We start from the raw sequence: 25,626 nt of genomic DNA on the forward strand, positions 1-25,626 counted from the left end.
CAAAGACAGCTGGATAAGAGTGTCTGCACCTACAACCTTATTCTCTGCTTTAAAAATTATCCATTGATATTATATATAAATATATATTATACATTATATTAAAATATATATTTATATATACACACACAGCTAGAGAGATGGCTCAGTGAAGAGCATTGCTGCTCTTCTAAAAGACTGGGGTTCAATTCCCAGCACCCACATGTGGATCACAATGGGACCTGATGCCCTCTGCTGGCCTCCAAGGATACCAAGCACAAATATGACACAAAACACCCCCACATATAAAATAATTAAATAAACACCAAAAATGCATATGCATGACTAACTGTTGTTTTGAATTGCTGTTCCTTCAAGCTCTGATCTTTATCTCATGCAGCTATGGTCTATAGTATCTGCAGCCTCCTCCCTCCACCAAACTGGGTGGCTTTCATCTTACGCTACACTTCTATGGAAAATACAAAGCAACATTTGCCAAGGCCTTTTCAGAGACAATGGGGAAAATAGATCTCCAGGTGCCACTCCTTTCATTTATCCATCCTCTATTTTTACTTACGATCATTTTTGTTGCTGTAATCAAAACTAGATAAAAGTTTACTTCATAAAAACCAAGATACTGAAAGCGTAGGCTCATTGTACTGACATGAAATGACACTGGCTCACCTGCTCCCACTTCTCGAAAATTCTCTGCGGGGCAAGGAAGATGACAAGAGAGAGCTTATTTGGGAAATGCAATCAGAACTAGGAACTGCCCTAACAGAGCCTGAAAATAAGATTTCACAGCACCGTGTAGGCTCAAGAGCTGAAGCTGAAAACTTCCATTCCTGGCCGGATGTGCTCAAATGCAATTTACCTCTCAGTAGGACTTCCCACTTCACATAGTCTGATTCCGTTCAAAAATCTAATAAAAACAGACAGCAGTTGCCATCATTTCAGTCACTTGGTCCTTGTGAACATTTGTCTTCTACAGATTATAGATGCTTCTTCTTTCTCAGCAGATTGAGCAAAAGAGATTATTTAGAACACCAATGTAACTATTATCTCAATTTTCCCACCTCACACCTGTCATATAATTAGAGCCCCAAAACTAAAAGGAAGAGGGAAAAGTCACAAGATTTGGGTCAAGTCTCAAAGAAAAGACAAGCAATTGGAAGAAGCCTATGGGAAAGAAGCCTGTCTCAGCTTCTATAGTCATTAAGGCCAATGAACAACAAAGCCTTGGCTCCCAACTCCATGCCCAAATCCTGAAGTATGGAGCTTTACCAGTGTTTGAATGCTGATGAAAGACTCAGACACTTGGAGAATATGAGGTGGTCCATTTCGTCTGGCAGTGCCAAATTTAAAACTTTACTATAAGCCTTTAGCTGAAAATGTTCAGTTTTGACTTTAAATGCGTTTCTTCCCTGGGGTTCAAAATCCAATTTACCCAGCCCACCTAGAAGGATGCTTTTGTTACCACTATGCCACCCTTATTGATCTTCCATAGACCAAGTTGCTGTGAGATGCCTATATAAAATATGTGATAAATATGACAAAAAATAAATAACTTATTACGCCTAATAATAGTCCTAAGATACATATTATAAAAATTGACTAAAAGAAGAAACAGATAAATCCATCCTGTGACAGCAAACCTTAACAGCTTTTCCAAATGGTTGGTATACTGAGCAAGTTCTATAAAATTCTAACAAAAAAATCAAGTAAGATCTCTTATTCCCATGCAAACTATTGGTAAATTTAGGGGGGAAAAAGAGACATTTATCTCACCCATTATATGAAGCTACTGATATAATACCAAAACCTGAGAGAAACAAGACAACAAAGGAAAACTGCACGCAGATTCACTGAGGAACACAGCTACCGAATCACCAAAACATTAGCAAGCCATAATGAGGAATAATAAAGACGATAATACATCATAATCAAGGTGATTTGATTCCAAGAATGCAAAGTCAGTTTAATATTAGACAATCAATCAATGTAATCCACTACATTTAAAGACTGAAAACAAAAGCGATATGATCGTCTCAATTTTTTAAAAGTCTGTTAAACTGCAACATCCATTCATGATTCCTTTTTTTTAGTCTTAGCAAAGTTGAGAACAAAAGGACCTACTATAATCTAATGTACATCACTGAACAAATCTACAGCAACGCCACAGGGACTGGCACAATGCCCAAGTCATACATATCCTTTAAGGTAAGGAACAAGATAAAGGTATGAACTGTTGCTATTTCTACTAAGCATTGTACCAGAACAGTAAGACCACAAAGAGAAATATTAAGGGTGCTAGAAAGATGACCTGATGGTTAGGAGCACTTACTGCTCTTGGAAAGAATGAAGGTTCAGTTCCCAGCACCCACATGGTAGCTCACAAGGACCTGTAACCCCAGATCAAGGGGGGATCCAACAGGCATGCACACGGTACACACACATGTGTACAGGCAAGACATTCATATACATAGATGAAAATGAGTAAATCTTAAAAACACAAAACACATCAAAATACAAACTAGCAAAAAAGGAAGCCACAGGTGTCTCACTTGTCAATTATGCATGATTACCAACACAGATAACTCAAAAGAATCCAAATAAATTAGTTATCATTAACTTAAAAGTACTTAGCAAGGTTTATAGCTAGATCATAAACAAAAATCAGTCATATTTCTAGGCACCAGCAACTAACAAAATTATATACCAGTTAAAAGCGAAAAGGCAGTAAGTATCTGGTTATGCCCGTAGGCTCTGGGTCCAGACCATCTGTTTTCTAATTCAAGTTCTAACCAATAAGTTACATGACTCTGGACAAGCTAATTCTCTTTAAGAACTATTATGGGTCTTAAATGAGCTAAGACACATAAACTACTTAGAAGAGCGCCTAAGAAAGTCAGAGATAACTAAAATGGTGCAAAGAGGCAGCTAGTAGGCCTAGGACCCAGAGCTCTACTGGACTCCAAAATGTCTCCAGGGATGAGAGTTGGGGAGTTATGTCACAGGAGTCAGTGAAACTTGCCTGTGTTTTCCCAAAGGGTGGGCACTGAGCTCCCACACCCAGCATACAGCTCATTACCTACACACCCTGCTGTCTACAGAGTAATTAGCAAAAGAACACACCCTCTCTCTGGAGATGTCTGCCCTAATCTTACCAGCTCTTTAACTGGCAGTAAAAATCAACAACTTCAAGCTTCCAAGGAAGATGAAATCCAGACTTCCTGGTGGATACCCTTCATTATCCAAAGAAAAGGCTTATCTCAGCCCCCACTGTGACTGAAGTCAGTGGCAATCTCTGGGTTGTCAGAGGAAAGGTGAGGCTACTGACTCCATAAGCCAGGGCTGTGGTGCATTTTTAATACATAGCACACAGTACCCTCAGGGCCTTAGAAATTGTAACTCTTGGGTGGGAGGAACAGACTCAAGCTATTGAGAGTATGTGCTGCTCTCTTCTAGAAGATCCAAATTTGATTCTTTGCACCCATTGTCAGGAGGCTCATAACCACCTGTTCCTCTAGCTCCAGGGATCCAGTGCCCTCTTCTGGACTCCATAGGTGCCTCTACTCATGTGCACTTACCCACTTAGACATAATAAGAAGACCTTTAAAAGAAAAAGAACCACTGACTGAAGTCTCAAATAACCTGATGGAATAGATAGACTTGCAGTATGTGCCAGGATGTACTTCATTGGAACCCACCTGTTTGGTCTTCCATGCCTGGTCCCCTGGTAGAAGATGTTGTTCCTTCTCCATACAATACATAAACCATTTTACCTTATAAAAAAGAAGCCTGAATGTTGCAAGATATCTGATTATACTGTGTAAGGATATGTCACCATGATATGTTTAATAAAAAGCTAAAAGGCAAATGACTAGGCAAGAGGCATAGGAGGGACTTCCAGACAGAGAGCTCTGGGAAGGAATGGAGAGTCACCAGCCTGACACAGGCAAAGTAGGACATGCAGGAGGAGAGGTAAAAGCCACAAGCCACATGGCAACATGAAGATTAATACAAATGGGTTAATTTCAATTATAAGCACTAGTTAGAAACAAGCCAAAGCTATAGGCCAAGCTCTCATAATTAACAAGTCTCTGTGCCATTATCTGGGAACTAACAGGACAGAGAAGTCTAAAGATGTGCATGAGGCAGCAAAGGAGGAGAAAGTGCCAACCTCCCTGCCATGCTCTTAAACCAAGCCTTTGTTATAAATGTTCTAAATTTCTATCAAGCCCAATTTTTCTATTTAAAAAAAACAAGACTTATGGGCATAAGAACACCCCCCTCACACACAACCCCTATAGTAACATTTTTTTTTTTTAAATCAAAGCTTTAGGATTAGGGATGAAGCTGAATTATGGAGTTCTTGCCTAATATGCAGGAAGCTCTGAATTGTACACCTATTACCACATAACCCTGGAACACGCCTGCAATCCCAGCACTTGGGAGGTGGAGACAAGGAGGATGGGGAGTTCACTACATCCTCGGCTGTATAACAAGTTCAAGGCCATCAAATCCTGTGTTCTGTGAGACCATATCTCAAATGAGAAAAAAAAATCAAAACTATCATTCTTCTAAATGGAGTATTGGGGTTTTACAGATTATTAGCCTTAGTGATATTTAAGAGAAAATAGAAAAGAAAAAAGAAAATTACACTAGAACTAGTTACGTAGCTACATAACTCTTAAAAGTTTGCAGAGAGATAATAAACATGTACATTAGCCATTGTTTAGACTATTCTCTTCTGGAAGCAAAGCTCTCGTGCAAAATAGAACACACATTCTTGTAATTGTAACATAGAGTAATAAAATAGGAGTATCTCATATGTATTTAAGTCCCTTGCTAACTTTCAGCCTTTATTTGATGTTTATAGATATCTCTAGAGACCACAGCCCTGAAATTAAGTAACAACAGCCACTAAGAAAACACTTTCTGACATGGGACTAAGAGCAAAGAAACTCCATTTCGGTATAAGAAAACCCACTGGAAAATCAAAGCATGTGTAACTGGCTGAGCATGCTGAAGCCATGCAACTCTGACTGAGCCATATAGAATGTATCATTAAATTCTTCCCCATTCTTACATTTATGACACATTTGGTTCCCCCATCCTCTTCAGTTTTTCGATTCTACTAAAAAGCAAGAAGTGACCTGATGTTGTCACATATTGACTGAGCAGCTGTGTCAATACTGCCTGCTCCAACTCTCCCACAGATAAAGAAACTGAGTCTCAAGAAAGGGAAGTGACTTACGCGACACAGCAGGTGATGGGTAGGTCTCCTCAAACAGTTGGTCCCCCAGTACAGAACAGATGTCTTCTGACAAGTTCTCTAAAAAAGCTTACAGAAAATTGTCAACAGGTTCACCACAGATACAAAAATCTAACTGCGGAGGTCCTTTAATGGTAGGTTCTCTTACTTTAGCACATATAGACCAAACCTAACCCAAACAGCAAACCAAAGCCAGGCGGCAGTGGCCCACACCTTTAATCCTAGCACTTGGGAGGCAGAGGCAGGCGGATCTCTGTGAGTTCGAAGCCAGCTTGGTCTACAAGAGCTAGTGCCAGAAAAGGCTCCAAAGCTACAGAGAAACCCTGTTTTGAAAGAAAAAAAAAGTGTTTTTCCGAAAAGCAAATCAAAAAAGAAAAAAAAGTCCAAAATCCAAAATTTTTTGTGTGCTGACATGATCTGGCAGTAAAGCATATGCAAGGAATCCAGAATCTGAAAACCTCTGAAATCTCAACTACTTCTTTTTCCAAGAATTGTACAGATGAAATAGTCGACCTCTACTTAACCACGTTAGCTCTGGGACAACCAGAGTTAACTATCCATACCAGTTCGGCCACTTCCTAGCTGTGTGACTTCAGACACACTATTTAACCAATGGGGACTTTACTTTCCTCTATGTAACCTGGAAAGGCCAAATCATGTATATGTGCATTCCTCAAGATGCCTACCTGGCGCATGGTATTATTCACCAAATGCCAGTCGGGACTATGACATCCTCAGCACTCTGTATGAGAAGACGACTCAGGAAGTTCAAGTCCACCATCTTGACTTCAGATTACACCAGCCTATTCCAAGAAAACCCCAAACTTGGGTCTGAACTTCTGACCAACAAGGAATAAGGACCTCAAAAAAAAATGATTCTAGCTGGTACCATTGCATTCTTGGGCCCACACAAAAGCTGACACCTCCAGTCTCCTAGGACTCCAGTCTCCTTTTCATAAAAGGAGACTACAGAAAAGAGGAACTGGGGGCAAGAGGGATCAGAAACACACCAGGCCTGGGAAAGGGCCTTAGAAGCAATCAAGAACTCTAGGAAACGGGAGTCCCAGCTACTCTAGTTAAGGAGAAAGCAGCCATACTTAGTCTTTGATAAGGCAGTGCTATCTTCTGGGCAAGGTCTTAAGAAATGAGATGGCTAGCCAGGCACTAGGGAGGCAGAGGCAGGCAGGTCTCTGAGTTCGAGGCCAGTCTGGTCTATGGAGCAAGTTCCAAGACAGCCAGGGCTGTTAAACAGAGAAAATTCCTGTCTCAAAAAAAAAAAAAAGAAAAAAGAGAGAGAAAGAAATGGTTGCCTGGGGAGGGGTGTCATTTTCTTCAGTGATAGAAGCACCGAGACTTGCCCATGCTCCAGTAAATAACATCCCACCCACACTCGCGCAGGAAGCTCTAATTAAACTCAGTGGGTCACACACAGAAAGCCATGAAAGTAGGTGAACAACATATTGGGAAGAAGATGGGTTTTAGGAGGAGAGGGGCAGGGATAATCATGGGGAGTGAAAGGTGAAAAGGCCTCTCATCATACACATATCTAAAACTGGTAAAAACCAGACACAGGCACACAAAGAAAGAAATTTCAGTCCTTCTCTCCCTCCCCCAAAACACAAGGAAGCCTGGAAGCATAAAGCACAAAATGGAATTCTCATTAAACTTTTAAGATGGGACATTAGGTTCACTCATCCTCCAAATGAGACAAAGTGTCATATAACCTCAAAGGGTGGTGGCCTGAGAGACCAGTCATGACTCTGCTACTCCCAGGTGGTGTGGCCTTGGGCAAGTAGCTTCCTCTCTGAGCTTCTTTGCCCAACTGTAAAGCAAAGGTCATGAACTACATGAACTCAGCTCCCCCCTACCTCTCCCATTTTCTGGACAAGAATTCAGTATGAACCTGCCACCTAAAAATGCGGTAATGACTACAAATGAGCCTTGACAATAAATTCCCTGGAGGCAGAAGCAAGCACCGCGGTTTCTCTCACTTGCCATGCTAGGCCCCGAGTAATTGCTTAATAACTGTTAAATGATGTAGATTCACCACACAGTACTTAGCATATAAGAAGCTTTTTGCATGCCAAAGAGATCTCCTCAAACCTCTCTCCCACCAGACTTTTTAAATATGGCAGATTTTTACCACCCCTGGGCTTTTAATACAAAGAAGCATTGCAAAAGAAAACAAAGTTCCTTGTCACATTATGTGACAGTGATTGAACAGCTAGGTAGCACAGATTCTGCTCGTTTCCCCAGAATGGAGCAGATCCGGGCCTGAGCTCTGGTACCCCACCCATCCTACAAGTTGTATGATTCAAGGTGAGTCAGTTAATGTAGCTCATTGCTAGGCCCCACAAAGGCAATGACTATTATAGAAGAATTCCTGAATTTGACATCATCGGCCTGACCTCATTCGAGACAGAAGCAGAGCTCACTAGCATGCAATGAGACGAACCACTTACACTAACAGTGGAGCCCAACGGCTTTGGGAATGCAGAGGAGGAAACACCTGTGTTGAGACAGATTATTCAACACACATGTCCCAGTTTAGGCTCTGAATATTTAACGCATTAATCCTGTCTGCTGACTGGAATCATGTGAGGAACTTTAAAAGATGCCTATATTCAGGCCTCAGCCCAGACACATTTAAGAACAGGGTAGAAAGCCAGACATGGTGGCACACACTTTTAATCCCAACATTTTGAGGGCAGATCTCTGTGAATCTGAAGCCAGACTGCCCTAAAAGGTGAGTTCCAGGATAGCCAGGGCTCCATAGAGACCATGTCTCAGAAAGAAAGAAAGGAGGGAGGGAGGGAGGGAGGGAGGGAGGGAGGGAGGGAGGGAGGGAGGGAGGGAGGGAGGGAAGACATTCAACATCAGACACTCAACTGTCCTGAGTGAGAGTTCTTCATTTTCTGGAAGCTTCTATACTCCTAAAATCGGTATTTCATGTATCCCTTCTTAACTCCCCTACCCTGTTTCATGCTGACATTTCCACACAGTGATTGAGTGCTCCAGGATCTTGTATACCTCAGAGCACCAAGTCAGTCAGTCTGTCTACCTCAGAGCAGTCAGTCTGTCTGTCTACCTCAGAGCACCAAGTCAGACAGTCTGTCTTCCTCACAGCACCAAGTCAGACAGTCTGTCTACCTCAGAACACCAAGTCAATCTGTATATCTATATATCTCACAGCACCAAGTCAGTCTGTCTGTCTGTGTGTGGGGGGGAGGGGGTCGTGGATCTGTCTGTCTGTCTCTCACACCACACACACGAACACATGCACATACAATTACTTTTTCAATTCTATCTTAATCAGCCCTTGCTTGGCTCTAGGGGACTGATCTACTCTTCTATGAATCTCTTGGCTCAACTTTTCAACACTGAGTAACTGCTTGGTTTGTGGAGTCATTTTCCACTATCACCAGCCCTGGTACTACCCAGGCAGCAAGGCACCTGGGGCACAGCCTCTCATACACCGGATGTTTCCTCAGTTGCCAAATCTTTCCTCCATTGGATCTTTTATGATGACAATTTCCTCAAGCTACCAATCACCTCCTTTCTTTAGCCCTATGTTTTCAGGCCTTAATGATAGAACCTCAAATGTCTTCATGCATGTGAAACATGTGTTCCACCACTGAGCTACCCCCCAGCATCCTTCCCTCCTTTAAATATTTTCCATGTGCCCTTGTTGTTCTCATTATTTCATTTTGCTGGGGATGGAGCCCAGAGCCTGACACACGCTCGGCAAATGTCCTACCACTGAGCTACTCCCATAAGCTTAAACATTTTTCCTAATTACTGTTGAAAATCTGAGCTCACAGCAAATACACACAACATAGGATGCTAGCAAATAAGAGTTTAGAGTGGGTCCCTTCCCCCAACCACTCAGGAATAAGCACTCTTTGGTATATGTTCTTCCAGACTTTTTAAGAGTGTGCTCATTAGGAAATGCACCTATAAAGGGTTTTTCTCTCATGCATATTATTCTGCTACTGTTCCTTTTCATTTTAATAATGTACAGTGAGCAGCTTTCAAAGTGGTTACAGAAGCCTCCTTTGAAAGCCACACAATATTCACTGACCTGATTTACCATTCGCCTACTGATGGATGCATTCCCAATGCTCTCTGTTTACCAACTGCCATAAAGAGCCATACACACAAAGGTCTTCACACATTAACATTTATAGGGTAAATATTTAGAGGTGGGTGGAGTGGTTGGCAACAGAGGACAAGCCTTTTCTTGAGTCCTTCTGGGCCTCCGTCTCAGCATTGCTTGGCAGAGGATCAGCCCCTTAGCTGAAACTCTTGCCACTCTTGGGTATCAATCACCCCACTTCCCTGGGTGTCTTTCCACTTCCAATATGGTTGCTGCCTTGCTGAACCATCTCTCTGTCCCTAAAAGGAAACATTCCCTAGAATATTCTTCCACTTTCACTTGAGCTTCAAGGATGTACCTTTTCTTTTCTTCCTTTATATTCTTGAGGCAAATACCGCCTTAACTGACATTTCTAGTCCTAACCACACCTCAGTTGCCTAGGGAATATTACAGCCTCAAAGGTCTGAATGTCTCAAACATCTGAAATTTAAACAAACCCCAAAATGTACTCATGACCTTTTTCTCTGAGCCCATCTCTTCATTTGAAAAGCAAAGGGAAGGAACAAACTCAATTAACTCAAAAACAAATTTCAATAGAAACAGGAAGGAGCCAGATATACAGGACAACTGACAGACAGTGCTTGGAAGGTGCCAAGCCCCCAGCATCACACAAACTCAGCATGCTCACACAGGGCTATGATCCCCAAAGGCCTGGAAACCCACCACTCATAGACAGAAGCGGGAAGATCAAAAGCTCAAGGCCACCCTTAGGTACTTACAGTTTGAGGCCTGTCTGGAGATGGAGGAAGAGAGGGAGGGAAGGAGAGGGGGTTACCTAGGGTGCACTAGAATTTAGAACATAGAAAAACTAACTTAAAAGAACCAGACCTCACATTTAAGGGACATAAACTCTGAGGAAGGGACAAGGCATAAACAGTTACATAACATAGGGCAGAATAACATGCTAAAATAGACGAGAATCATTAAATCGGGCTTGGAAGCCTGGAGACAGCTTCATAGTGACTGTCTGGACCAGGTCTTGAATGATGACTAGCAATTATTTCAATAGGAAGAAAGGAGTATATCTCATTGAAGGTGCAGCATGAACAATGTATAAACTCATGGAAGCATGGAAGGACACAGCATGCATGACTCAATCTGAAAGCACAAATAAAAGACAAAACTGAAAGGGCTGGGAGCAAAAATCGCAGTGGATCCTCAGTTTGAATGTATGGAGCTCAGGCCTTGATTCCCTAGGGGACCTGCGCATTCACCGACCCTGTCTGTGTGCCACCTCTGACTGATTTGATAAGTGGCTGACTAGAAAATTACTCTAAAAACATTTTGAACCTGAACAGATACTCCCTGGGAAACATGCCTATGGCTGATTAGCATCATCAGCCAAGAACACCAGAAAGTATATGCACCTCTTTGTCTGCCATCCCCACTGAAAGACAACTGAGAGCGGTTGATGGCTGTTTCAAGATCGTATCACTCTGGCAGGAGCAGTAGACAGAGCAGGAAAGATACTTGAAGCAGGGACTATCTATCAGTAGACTGCTGCAAGAAGAAACCAGATAGAGATGATGGTGGTGATGAAGATAAAGATAATGAATAATTGGATGAACTAGGACAGAGGAATAAGAAGAAAAGGAAGAGAGGGATTAAAGACAAAACGAAAAGGACTAAAGAAAAAAGAGGTGTCAGTGGCTGTATAAATGCTGGAGCTGTCAGGCAATGTTAACCCTGCTTCTGCCTTCCCAGTGTCCTCAGGGGCCCATTAAAGTCACACATCTCAAATCAAGTGGCTGGAAGAGTTGGAAAGAAAAGCATGGACTGTTAGGATAGTCTTCCCAGAATGTGCCTTAGTTCCTGCCATCACAGTTCATCTAGTGACCCAGATTAAACAATTGTTAATTTGTCACCCCCTTCATCCTGATCATTCTGTATGTTAAGGAAAAGTTTACATTTGTTTGTTTGGTTACAAAGGGTGATTCCTTTTGCTTGGCATTTTATTTACAAGACAGTGCACAAAGGGCAGAGGTCATCCATCCCTTCCAAACAGCCCTGGCTCATACCTCTGAACATTTGTTATGCATGACCACTCCAAACACTTCCCTAGCAGTCCTGAATTTAATTCTTATAAGAACCTCACAAGATGGCTCAAGGGTTAAAAACACTGTTCTCTCTGGGGACCGGGGTTTGACTCCCAGCACCAACATGACAGACAGCTCATAACTGACTATAACTCTAGCCCCAAGGGACCCGATGTTTTCTTTTGGTGTCCTTGGGCATCTGTAAGGTGCACAGATGTGCATGCAGGGAAAACAACTAGACATATAAAAATAAATTTAAAAATTCTGCTTGTCAGTGGTTGCAAACACCTTCAATACCAGGACTTGGTAGGCAGAGTCAGGCAGATCTCTGAGTTCAAGACCAACCTGGTGTACAGAGTGAGCTCCAGGACAGCCAGGGCTATATGGAGAAACCCTGCCTCAAAAAAAAAGAAAAAAAAAGAAAGAAAAAAAGAAAAGAGAATCTCATGAAAGAGATACTGTTATTATTGCTACTCTACAGTTAAGGAAACAGACCCAAACACTTTGTGTATATTCACCTGGCAACAAACAGGAGAAAAGGATAGCTTTGGAAACCTAAAGAAAAAAGAAATGAAAATAAACCAGGCCCAGAAATGTCAACAAACTTATCCAAGCTAGAAAGCAGCCGTGCTGGGATTCAAAGCCAGCTAGTCCGGCTCTGGGACCTGTATATTTAACTAGCTACCATATGTCTTATTCTATAAGAAGATTGAAGCACAGACAGGCTACTTGACAATCACAAACAACTCGGTGTTGTCAAGCAGTTAGTAACAAAGCTAAAACCAGGACCCAGGTCTACCCTGTACTAAACCCAGTACTCTATTACTGTGCATTGTTCATGTCCAGTAGGTGAGCGGATCATCTCGGCCTTTTTCAAGACCACTGTTGCTTAAGCTTGACAAAGCTGCTAACCTCTGATCCTAATCTCAGATGCCAGTTTCTTTCATGGAGGAGGCAATGGCCTCTTTCTAGCCACAGCTGCATATGCAATGAGTGTAAGCAAACAGCATCTGGAGTCAGGCCACGCTGGCTCTACACACAGGCTCACATGCTCACACAGCTCCTTGTGCCACCTGCCCATGACAGGCAAGCAGCAAGATCAGGCTCTCCTGTGGAGAAGCAAAGGCAAGGGGCAAAAGGCCAACAGCAAAGGAAATCACTGTACCAAGTAAATACACGGGCAGACTGTAGCCAAAGGATCCTCATTTTGAGAACTGCTAGGGACAGCAATGTTCAAACTTCACAAGATTTCTGGGGCTAGGGATGTAGCTTAGGGGTAAAGTGCCAGCGTGTACAAAAGTCTTGAGTTTAATCCCACATGGCACAGGAAAAAGTGTCTAGTTCTACTGTATGCTGCGACAGTTAGAAGTGGAAGGAGGCCACGCATGGGATCACAATATGTCAATCTAGAGACAATCCAGAACGGCTCCCATTTAGCTGTGTAACTTTGCAACAGGTAGACACGCAAATCTATGACACTGGACATCTGCTGAGAATCCTTAGGTTCCGTTGTCCCAAAATAAGAGATTGGACAGAAATAGGTGGACGACAACAGAATGACATTTCAATAAGAGAGAAGGGAGCAGAGCTGGGAGAAAGCTCAAGGGTATCCCTACTGAACAGACTGGCAACTGGTATAGCTACACATTTGCATAGCTCAAGCCTTCTTTTGCACGTGCTATTAACATGCTGATCTTGATAAAGAAGAGGTTCTCAGTCCTTCTCACAGCTAATGGACTTCTTCATACACTAATTTTGACCCCACTCTCTGAGCTACTCTACTGCCACAACTTTAGAGAGTCATTTCACCTGCGTCTGTTTGCTCATCTAGAAAATGAGGGAAGATGTCAGGTGTAGTGGCTCACGCCTTTAATCCCAGCACTTGGGAGGCAGAGGCAGGTGGATCTCTGTGAGTTCGAGGGCAGCCTGGTCTACAAAGTGAGTGCTAGGACAGCCAGGGAAGTTACAGAGAAACTGAGGGAGGGAGGGGAGGGAGGGAGAGAGGGAGGGGAGGGAGGGAGGGAACGAAAAGAAAGGAAAAAAATAGAAAATGAGAGAGGATAGACACCTCTGAGCTAATCTCTGAGGGTTTTGTTTTTTGTTTTTAGCTCTTCTCCCCATCACTCAGCTGATTCAACACTCGAAGAACGTGTTGCTAGAATATCCTGGGTCTGGAAGTCAACAAACAGAGAGATGAACTAGAAGTGAAAAACGTAGATAACTCCAAAGTGACCTTTGCGGAAGGCTGCAAACGAAGCTAACACAGGGGCAGCAGACTTGGCCCCAAGCCTGCAGCATATCTAGTGAGTGTTCAAAAATGTTACAAATCGGTTTGGGGCATGGTGGTGCACACCTCTAACCCTGAACTCGGAAATGGAGACAGAAGTCTCCTGAGTTCTCCGACAACCTGAACTACATAAAAAGACAAACGCCTTGTCTTAAAACACAAAGTCACAAGTGTTATTATTACTGTCAATTTTTCCAGGAGTGTGTAAGATAATGAAAAATTACCATGAGCTCCTCCTCTGAAATCTCACACTTCTTTGCCCCTCAGAACCAGTTCCTGGTTTATAGTCGTTCAAAGGTCTGCAAGAGAGTCAAAAGGCAGTAAGAGTTTCTGCATGGCAATCATGCCAGTTACACTGCTGTATATACCTATAATCCCAGAACTGGCAGCCAGCTATGCTTAAAGTACATGACAAGAAAATGAGAAACCTGACAAGGAAGACATGAAGAATGTGGAAGAGATAGTCGGAGGGCCATCAGACTGGGGGGGTCATGGAAGATGGACCCTCCCACTTATGCCCAGCCTTGGATCCCACCCTCATTTCTCCAGCAACACGGCAATTTTAAGAAAGGGAACCATCACAATTACTCCTCCTGAGGATCCACAAAGCCATACAAAAGGAAGGCAGAGGCAGCAGAGCTTTGCTGAGGCTGGCCATTCAAGGACCAGTAACCCCCTACCACCATCTCTCCTTCAAGTACAGGGTTTTGAGTTAAAAGAGATAAGATCTGAGCTCTATCTCTGGCTTGGGGTAGACACAATGTCCTAGACTGCCCAAAAGGTCACAACATCACAAAACATGCTACTGCCACCCTCCCTGCCCTCAGTCATTAACCCACTTGTGCCTGCCACTGTGCTAGGAGGCCACGTCAGGAAAGCTAGAGCACATGGCTAAGGAGATAGGAGGACAGTGTATTTACACATCCCAGAAGCTTCTTCCACGAGGCACTTCCTGCTAAGCCTGCCCTGATTTTCTGATTTCTAATTCAAAAAGCATAATGTTTTGCTTCCCTCCTTTTTATTCCGTCTTTGGATAGCAGTTAAAATCCTACGTATATACAACAGAAACTTAAATCCTATACCAGGCGGTGGTGGCTCACCCCTTTAATCCCAAATTCAGGAAGCAGAAGCAGATGGATCTGAGTTCGAGGCCAGCCTATTCTACAGAGCGAGTTCCAGGACACCCAATGCTACACAGTGACACCCTGTCTCGAAAAGCGAAATGAGAATAAAAGCTAAGTCCTACATGTGCTTGTCCTGACATCCAGTGTTTTCATTCTTAATCTGATGCTTCCCCTCCCTGCCTCCTTGCAAACTTACATCCAGCTCAAAAACATGGCTTTCCTTCCTCTTACCCATTCCAGGCAGCTGCCAGGATCTACAACTTGGCTTGCCTGTTTTTTTTTTTCTCTAAAATGCTAATAAAATGTTTTTTATATTTCTTTCTGAGTTAGTTTTGAAGTTCTATTATCAATGAAACTACCATGATTCAGGACTTAATCCCAGGTTACAGAAAAGGAACTGTGGAAAAGGAGGATTTTTAAAAAGTAATAATAATAACAGGTGTGGACCACAATGTACTTTGCAAATTGTTTTTCAGGACAGACCGAAAGCAGGGAGTAAGAAATATGGGAAGCTGATTCAAGCATGCTTTCCACATGCGTCCATCTGAGCAAACACAGCGCTAGCTGTGAAATGAAACACGGCCAAACAAGAATGGGCTGGTCAGGAGACCCAGGAACACAGCGGCCTTCACATTCTTTGCAAACCCAACTCAACCTTGGCCAATACTAGGTCACCCCTAACCTTGGCCCAAGATAATCCTTCCCTCCTAAGAGGGCTTTCCAGGGAGGACAGCCACGGGACTGGAGGTCAATCTCTTTTCTTCACTTACTGGCCAAAAAAAAAAAAATCCCACAAGCAAACTAGGACACTTGACCTTGGCTGGTGCTAGCTCACACGGGACTGTTCTTAGGAGAGCTGGCTGGGGCAGTCAAACAGAGTGGAGACCCACAGGTAAAAAGTGTCATTTTTCCTCTGGGTGCCCATATTACTATTGTTCATGGCTGGGAAGGAGAAATGCCCCGGGGAGGGGTGGGGAGAAGCAGCAGCTGGCTGCCCTTGGGGCCCACTGTGAAAATGTTCAAGATAATGAGGCACTTGTACACAGGGTCTCAGCAACATTCCTGCAGGGTAGAGAATAAAGTGCACCCAATGCCTGATGCTTCAATAAAGAAAACCCTTAACAAATGCAAAGGGTTAAGGAGGAAGTAGTGAGACGAACAGAATCCTTTATTGCAAACTTTCCTAGGTCTTAGAATGCTGGGTGAGTCTGGAAAAGCTAATTTCTAACGTCTGCTCTTCCCTTGGGTTGTTGCTTGCTACAGACATGCCCTTCAAACAGCTCTCTCAGGGAACCAGGACCACTGCAGGAGAACACCTTAGCCTGCCTCCCCAGTCTTCAACTAAAGTACCGCCTATTTACCCACCAATGCTTGTGAATGCACCCAAGGACCTTCCAAGGTGGGGGTGAGACACCCCCTAACGCCTGGCTGTAAAGTCACATGACAAAGGGGTAAGGCCTGGAAACCGCATTTGAATTGGTTCTCCCTCAAGTAACTGGTGACTCAGACTCCAGAGCATAGTCTCTTTTAAAACAGCAGTAGTTCTTGAAAGGAGAGGTTTACCAAACACTAGGATGGCAGATGGCATTGTGATTTGTTGGTGGTACTGCTGTTTTGTCTTGTTCAATTTGCTGATAACGTCAGTAAAGGCATCAGGAGTCTGATCCCCTACCAGCACCCTTTCTACCACACTGTGCTGGCCTTTCACCTAAGACACTGGCCTGCTTTATACCCTGTTCTTCTGGGCCTGGGTACCTACGCAGCTCAGTAGTAGACTATTGTGTCCAGACATGCACAGGGCCTGGGGGTTCTTCTACCCCCAAGCTTGGCAACAAAATAAAAAGTGAAAAATAAACCTGTCCTTCTCTAAGGGCAGTGAGAATGAGCCTGTGAGTGGTTCATTCTCCACGAACAATTCCTTCAATCAAAAGACATTACGAAAAATGCAAAAATGAAACCCATTCACCTCTCTATCCATCCCACCCACTGAAAACCACTTCTTTCATACTTTTACTCATCTACTCACTGGTTTCCTAGGTTACCAGTCTCAAGACAGTTTGTACCATGGAGTCAGCCCACTGATACAGAGCAGGAATAAGCCACCGGAGCCACCTCCTGCCATCCCTCCCACCCCCGTTCCTCCAAAGGGCTGGTTAACCTCAAGTAACCTTCATAATGCCCACAACCATTACCAGCCAGGCACTAGCTTCATGAAAACCAGTATTTCTGTCCACTGCATGCCTGACACAAAGGTTCCAGGGGAGCTTTCATTAGCAAAAATCCTAAATCTAGTATCAAGTTTCTACCATCAGGCACCCAAGCTGAAAACAGCAACAGTCATAATGCTAATCCTGAAGACACCTCTCATTTCAGATGCCATCATGGCAGTTGGGGTGACAGTAGCAAGAGTGATTGTTGTCACCCCCACTATCACTATCAGAGCTGAGTGAGATACTAAATGCACACTGTGTGCACACCATATACTATCATAAGCGACTTACTAAGAGTCTTGCAGTCTTTACACAACCCTGGTATATTTATGTGTGATCATCTCATTTCACAAATACGGAAATGCAGGCTCAGCTACCCAGGGTTACATAGCTAAAAGAATTTGAACTCAAGACTACAACACCTCAGCCCACATTCCCACCATATGCCACCCCTGCCTTGAAATACACAGAACCACAATGACTGCCAGGACAAGCTAACGTCCGTTGCTTGCTCACAGTGAGCCAAGACTTCTGCTCAATTCTTGACTGAAATGACTGACAACCCTGTCTGGTGAGTGCTATTAATTCTATTTTACAGATGAATGAAACTGAGAAGAGTAGTTATACAGCATGCCTAAGGTCACATGGTAATGGAACTCAAAGCCAAACCTAGGAAACAGAAGAATTCAAAAGCTCTCTCTCTTCACTAGGCCCGACTTAGACCAGGGAGATGATACTTCTATCGCCCTACTCAGCTAGGAAGCCTGCAGGGTCCCAATCCTGACGTGTTGAGTCTTGGCAGATTAATGTCAGTGAGGAAACCTCTCTAGTCCTTCAGTGTCCACGCCAGCAATTCGGGTCTGGTGACTCTAGGAAAAGAAGATCCATCTTTTTCTAGAAGTGTCTCTTAGCTCCCATTTCCTTCAACCCGATTTCTGAAGATAACGCCTCAGCACGGTCCTCAGCTACTGCTGTGCCCAGAACATCTAATAAATGTTTACTCAGAGCTCCCAGGGCCACAGTTAAGGACCTTAATGTGCAATCTGGCTCAGTGCCTTATTTAATCAGCACCTGAATGAAATGTCTTTTTGCTAGCAACAGCCAGAGCACAGTCAGCTCGAGTTTTTCTGCAAACACAGCTGGTCAACTGGCAGAGGCCATTTTACTCACAGGCAAAAGAGACCCCCAAGGTGACACAGCTCTGCTGACACATGCTGGGGATAGGGAGGCGCAAGGTGCTGAGGTGGGACAACAGGTTCACGCTTCCTTTCTCCTCCAAATGATCTCCTTGTACAAACCTGAGCACCTGCCGCAGTGTTTGCACTGGTCCCGCCCAGCGTGCCACGACCGACCGCTAGCACCCGTACACTCCCTGCTGCTCACATCCCCTGGGTGCTATCAACACAGCACATTACTCCACCTGAGTGGACAGAAACTGACAGCTTCCATACTATCTGGAAAAGAGGATGGGAGAAAAAAGCACAAACTTTTCCGAAGCTACAGAGAAACCCTGCCTTGAAAAACAAAACAAAAGAAACCAAACAAAAAGCATAAACCAAGCCGGGCGGTGGTGGCGCACGCCTTTAATCCCAGCACTCGGGAGGCAGAGTCAGGTGGATCTCTGTGAGTTCGAGACCAGCCTGGTCTACAGAGCTAGTTCCAGGACAGGCTCCAAAGCCACAGCGAAACCCTGTCTCGAAAAACCAAAAAAAAAAAAAAACCAAAAAAACAAAAAGCATAAACCCTGGGCAGGAAATAAAGGAAAAGCCAGCTGCTTTAAAAAAAAAAAATACCAGACCAGGGAAAGGTAACTAGGAAATTTTGTCATTATTTTTCTTTGAAAAAGAGGTTTATTGATTTGATTTCAGGGTTTTTTTGGGGGGAGGGGTCGAGATAGGGTCTCTTATATAGTACTGGCTATACTAAAACTTACTATGTAGACCAGGCTGGCCTCAAACTCAGAGATCCACCTGCCTCTGCCTCCTGAGTAGTGGGATAAAAGGTATGTGCCACAACTCCTGGTGAGATTTCCTGAGTTTTAAACTCATAGTCATTACGAAAAGGTTTTTTTTTTCTTTTAAACAAATTCACACAAAGAAATCCTAGAAAATGACAGCAGTGAGTAGCAAGAGGAATAATTATATTCATTCCGCTTGCGCGTAGCAGTTCTGTTTACACTAACATTAGAAAACATGAAAAATCCAAAGCCCAGAGTATCAAATCTAAGTAGAATGTCTTAAATAAATGCATGAAGTCAAAGGGTTTTCTAGTCCCACCCCTTTTAAAGAACTATGCATAATAGGCTGTCTGCCTTCTTTATGATCAAAGTACTTTGAATCCAGTGAAGCTGAACTTTAGACTTTGTCTAGAGACAAAGAAACTCAACTTCCAGTCCAATACAAAGGAAGAATTCTAAAATAAACAATGCAACAGCTTGCTTTATTTTAAAAATTAATTTGTCCTTTCTTTTTTTGAGACACTTCCACATTACATTACCCAGGCTAGCCCAGAACTCACTATGTAGACCAGGTTGGCCCCCGATTTATCACATTGATCTGCTTGCCTCTGCCTCCCCAGTGCTGAGATTAAAGATGTGTGCCACCATACCTGGCCTGGTTTTCATTTTTAAAAATGAAACAATAGTGGAATATGAAGTCAGTTCAGCAGGTAAAGACATTTGGTGCCAAACCTAATGACCTAAGTTCCATCTCCAGGACCCACATGGAAAGAGGAGGGAGGCAACTCCAAAGGCTGATATTCCACATATGCACATGGCACGCACACGGTGCGTGCACAAACACACACACAAAACACACTAAAAATAAAATACCCAAAAATTCATCGTTACAAAAAATGTTGAAGGATAGATAATAGGTTAAAACTGGGAAAACATAGTTTCTTAACTCCTTCTTTCCCAGACAGCCAATGGAGTCTGCCTACATGCCTTTCCCACTTCAGTGTGAACCTTTAAAATGGAGGTACATTCCTCCCAGTTCCCCTGGGCATGTCCCATTCTCTAATGAAATGGAGATTTTTATTACATTTATTTACTCAGTGTGATAGGAAGACCACTCGCAGGGAGAGGTTCTCTTCTTCCATTAAGTGAGTCCCAGAGATTGAATCCAAGGCATAGCAGCAAGTGCCTTTACCTGCTGAGCCATCTTGCCAGTTCTGGAACAGGCATTATAGAAGGCTTTGTGTTAGAGCATGAAATACTCTGGAAGGAAGCCAACTTGAATGGCGTTGTCAGGTAGAAAGACAGAGAAATGGGAAAGAAAGAATATGAAAAAGATAGGAAGGCAGCAATAAGTCTTGAAAGAGAAGGAAGGAGAGGGGAGAGGGGGAGGAAGGGAAGGAGATAGGGAAGGAAGGAAGGAGCAGGGAAGACATGTTGAATTCTGTTTCTGTTGTGAAGCTAGCTCATTCAGAAGGGCAACCATCTCATGAACAAATCAATAATCATCTCCAGGTTGCACATGGGTTCATGCTATATCCACTGATCTCTGATAACTTACCTCAGTGCTCTGGGCATCTGTCCTCGATGGCATGGGTCTTCCTTGGGACAGGGCAGAGAAGATGACTCTCTATTGAATATCCCCTAAGGAAACTTCAGGATAAAAGTCTGGGACTTTTATCAATGGCCCAGAAATGACAAAGCATTCTTAAAGATTCACTTGCCTTGATGAGAAAGAAGCAGGAAATGCGACCCTGATAAGACGCAAGGTTACAGATCAGACGCCGCCGACTATGAAGGAGGCAGCAGCTCTAGGGGCTAGAATTTGCTTTTGTTTTAGCAAAGGCTGGGATCAAATTTAGGACCTTGAACATCAACACCCTCATTGTTTATTTTTCTTTCTTTTTAAGAAATCAGGATCTCTCTCAATGTAGCCCTGGCTGGCCTATAATTCATTATATAGACCAAGATAGCTTAAAACTCAGAGATCAGCCTGCCTATGCCTCCTCAATGCTGAGATTAAAGGCCTATGCTCCCATGACTGGCCCATACATTGAGTCTTATGTCTAGAATTCTCTTCTTTCCCTCTTTGTTGGTCCTCATTCTAGATAAACAGAGGCCAAGACTAACAAGGGTCCTTGCTCTCATGAAGCTAACATGCCTCCTACATGGTGTCACATATGGAGTTAGCATGCAACAATCAGGGGTCAAAATGGCCTCCTGTCAGTTGAGAGATCCACTGGCTTAGAGAGGAATAAAGAAGAATTAGGAGGCAGCAAAGACTTGCTTCAAATATTCTAGCAATAACAGCTCCCTTAAAAGCTACCTCACAAAAATTTCAAGACCTTACCCTACTTCTTAAGTCATACTACATGCATTATAAACTACATGGCCTATACACAGTGCTTTCAGAAGCCTAAATGTCTTGCCCATAAGCTACCCAGTTTCACATCAGTCAGGACGAGCATGTGAGTCATCTTCCCACTGACTATTTCTGCCACAGGATGTCTTCCAAAATGGGACCCAAGACTGGCCAACCTTAGAACCATGAGACAGTTTTGTTTCTGTGAGACAGTTCACTTCTGGAGTGCTGGGATTACAAGTATGAGCACTACATCCGATTACACATGCTAGGCACATTCCCAGTTCACCAAGGAGTTTCTTTAAAATTCAGAATGCAAAGCTGAGGGTAGTGGAGCACACCTTTAATTCCAGCACTTGGGAGCCAGAGGCTGGCGGATCTCTTTGAGTTTGTGGCCAGTCTGCTCTATGCCGTGGGTTTCTGGAGAGCCAGAGCTACAAAGAGATACTTTGTGCCCTAATAAAGCTTGCCTGAAGATCAGAGGGCAGATCCAGCCACTAGTTAACCCAGAGGTCTGGCAGTGGTGGCACACACTTTTAATCCCAGCACTCAGGAGGTGGAAACAGGAAGAGGTGGAGGTCAAGGCCACACCCGGCCACTAGAGATTCAGCCACTAGAGATTCGACCAGTCTAAAAGAGAAAGAGCTCCCAGCACTTGGGATCTCCGCCTTAAATTCCCAGCACTAGGGAGGTGGAGACAGGAAGTAACAGGGTGGAGAGAGGCGTATAATGGGGAGGAGACAGGAACTCAGCCCTTTCAGTTTGAGGATTCTAAAGACGATGACTCTCTAAGTGGCTGGCTCCTTTACTTCTCTGATCTTTCAGGCTTCACCCCAGTATCTGACTCCAGGTTTTTATTAATAAGATCAATTAGATTAACACTACAGAGACCCTGTCTCAAAACCCAACGAAAATATTCAGAAGCCAGCCCCACCCCTTGTGGTAGGACCTTTAATCCTAGCACTAAGGAGGCAGAGACAAGCAGATCTCTGTGAGTTTGAGACAGCCAGGGTTACGTAGAGAGACCCTACCTCCTCCCCCCCCCCAAAAAAAAATCATAATGCTATCCTTGCCCTGGACCTGCTTGGGTGTCTATAGAGGGAGCCAGGCATCTTTATGATAATTACTCCTCTCCATATTCATAGCTCTCTTCATGCCCTGTCAGCCTGGCCAGATAGGGACCTTCGAGACAGATATGCTCTCAATGGAGCAAAGCATATACACACAGCAAAAAAATGGGGCTCAGTTATAGCTCATTGGTATGACACTTACCTAGTACACACAAAGGATGGGATCCATTCTCCAGTAGTTCAGAATAAATGACAATAATAAAAAGATATGAAAGACAAGGACAAGCTGAAAAACTTGGCTCTTGTTGAGAATATTTCAAGTAGACACAATAACAATGAGCTACGACTGAAAAGTATAGGAGAGAAAGAAAGAAAAGTGAGTCACTGGCCTAATACCATTCTTTTTATTTCTATAGTAAAGCAAGAAATTAAAGTTGTCATGCCCAGATGTCTGCCAAGGGATAAAGGAAAAAAAATCCAGCAGCATAATTTCCCCGATCAGGATGAAAGCCGTACTTTGGATCCAGAGTGCCTCATGGTTTTAATAAGCCCTCTTTGTGGCAGAACTTCCACAAGACTTGTATGCGCTAAAACTGAGCCCGCTTCTATCCTCTGTCTATTTCAAAAACAGATCAGAGCCAGGCGGTGACAGTGCACGTCTTTAGTCCCAGCATCTCTGTGAGTTCGAAGCTAACCTGATCTACAGAGCAAGTTCCAGGATAGCCAGAGCTACACAGAGAAACTACCTCGAAAAAAGCAAAAAACAAACAAAAGCAACAGATCAGAAGATTGACTTCATGAGCACAACAGACATATGCACCATGTCCATGAGACCTCAAGGGAACACAGGTCACCATGGGTGAGGGGGGCACAAAACATCAAGTCTGTCAGTCACTTAGTCACCATTATCCAGGCCCACACCAATTAACATGCATGTACATCACTCTACTCAGGCCTGCGTGACATGGAGTTAAACTAGTACATGCCTTTTCTTATAAAAACCTGTCTCTGTTAACAGTGGAAACTGAAGCTGGGTGGTGGTGGCACACACCTTTAATCCCAGCACTCAGGAGGCAGAGGCAGGCGGATCTCTGGGAGTTCGAGGCCAGCCTGGCCTACAAGAGCTGGTTCCAGGACAGGCACCAACGCTACAGAGAAACCCTGTCCCAAAAAACTAAAAAAAAAAAAAAAAAAAACCAGTGGAAACTGAACAAGTAGACAAAAAAGCCCTCGCCAAACAACAAACAAAATGTGCTGTGAGGGGCTGGGAATTGAACCCAGAGAGTCACGCTTGCCCCTGACCTGTACCCGAACCCCTTGCCCAATATTCTGAGAAGTGTTGTCAAAGGAGGACATATCATTTTAACAGAACAAACTGGAGTCAGGTCAGGCTCCTCTAGAAAGATTTCAAAAAGGAGAAGCCTCGGAGGAGACTGTGCAGGGAGAAAGGATGAAAAACAAGCCCCACGAAGACTGCAACAGTGGCTGGTGGCCACGCAGTAAGGGAACAAAACCCATTGAGCCTGCAATCAGGCACTGAGCAGGAGCCAGGACCATATTGTTATTTCAAAGCAAGCATGATGGTGGTGGGCTGTGTTCACAGGTGCACAGCAAGAAAAGGCTGAGAGGGAAACGCATTCCTCCTGCTCGGTAGGAGTTGGACCTCTCCTAAGAGTTCTGGTGTCCAGTTTTGCATGCTGTGCGTTACAAGGGCATGGAGACATGGGCAAGGATCCAGAGAAAAGCAACAGGCATTATTAGAAGAATGGCTCTCACTAGCCATCGGGGGAAAAAATAAAAAGAGGTTGAGACTAATGTAAAACCATATTGGTCATCTGCCGCTTTAATCAGTTTTGCCCAGCTTCGCTGGGTTAAGTGACTACATAGTTATTTTGTAAATTAAAAAGATTTGCTTTCCCGGTATTCATTTTCATGGTGAAGATCTGGAGAGGAAAAGGTTAAATAATTTGCTCAGGTTCCCACAGAAAGCCATAGACATCCTAATATTTAACTCCAGTGTTAGCTATAGATGCTTAATCCACTAATCCACAGCCACCTGTTTATAATGAATGTGGTCCCCTAAAGACGGTGACAATGAAAGATGGGGAAATTCTCTGCAATTTTCTCTGGAGGGAAGAATAAAATAATGTCATGCCTCGACGCTTAAGTATATATAAACATGAATTCCTTGGTACCCTCCTGGTTTGATGATGCAGGATACAGTCCATCTGACAAGCTGCGAGCAAATGGCTGGATCCCTCATTGTACCCATTCCCCATGAACATCGATCCCATTGTAGGAACAGTAATCAGTGCTCCAGACAACAGATGGGGAGTGAGGAGGTGTGTCTTATCTGCAGTCAAGGGGGAAAGAGAAAGCCTCGTTCTCAACTCTGCCTGGTTTTCTCTAAAACAAATCTATCATATGGTAAATGGAACACACCTGTGAGTGTTTCAGTTTGTCAAAGAAGGTATCACCAAAGGCTCAGTTTTTGTTTTGTTTTTGTTTTTGAGGCGGATCTCATCTATCCCAGAATGGCCTAAATCTTGCTTTGTAGCAGAAGATAACCTGGAACTTCTGACTCCTCCTGTCTCTGCCTCTCCAGTATTGCAATTACAGGCATGTTCCACCATGCTTTTTGTTTATCAAGCGGTGAGGCTCGAACCTAGAGTTCCAGGCATGCAAGACAAACACTTTTCCAAGTGGGCTCCAGCCCAGCCCAAAGCTCAGAATCTGTGAATATATACCACTCCATAAGATGGGTCCCACATTTTTATTCCCATCACTCAGGAGGCAGAGGCAAGCAGATGTCTGTGAGTTTGAGGCCAGTTTCATCTGCAAAGTGAGCTCCAGGTCAGCAAGTGCTACCTTGGTGAGTTTTCATGAGGGAGGGAGGGAGGGAGGGAGGGAGGGAGGGAGGGAGGGAGGGAGGGAGGGAGGGAAGGAGGGAGGGAAAGACAAAAGTAGGAAGAGAAAGAAACAAAGAAAAGGAGAGAAAGAAAAAAAGGGGTGGTGGATTAAACTTCAGCAAGCCCAAGGCAGGAAAGCCCTATCTGGTGAAAATTGAACCTCATTAATATATTTTTAAAGGCAGAACATGTAACAACAAACACAATTCTAAAACGAGGCCTAGGCTGCAGAGATGACTCAGAGAATAAAAGTGCTTGCCATGC

At 43.7% G+C, this 25,626-nt stretch overlaps 1 protein-coding gene across 5 annotated transcripts in view; it reads right to left on the minus strand.

The window, feature by feature from the left end:
* The window catches only part of Tmem164 (transmembrane protein 164), a 219,783-nt gene that overhangs the window by 188,450 nt on the left and 5,707 nt on the right, over window positions 1–25,626 (minus strand). The window contains exon 1 of one of the 5 annotated variants that reach the window (XM_075958323.1): window positions 13,958–14,020. The exons of the other annotated variants lie outside the window; for them this stretch is intronic. Coding sequence (XP_075814438.1) covers window positions 13,958–13,960 — 3 coding nt within the window. The 5' untranslated portion in view covers window positions 13,961–14,020. Of the gene's footprint in view, window positions 1–13,957; window positions 14,021–25,626 lie in introns of those variants that run through there. 5 annotated transcript variants of the gene reach the window in all.

The sequence above is a fragment of the Microtus pennsylvanicus genome, chromosome X (assembly GCF_037038515.1).
Source record: "Microtus pennsylvanicus isolate mMicPen1 chromosome X, mMicPen1.hap1, whole genome shotgun sequence".
Taxonomy (NCBI): Eukaryota; Metazoa; Chordata; class Mammalia; order Rodentia; family Cricetidae; genus Microtus; species Microtus pennsylvanicus.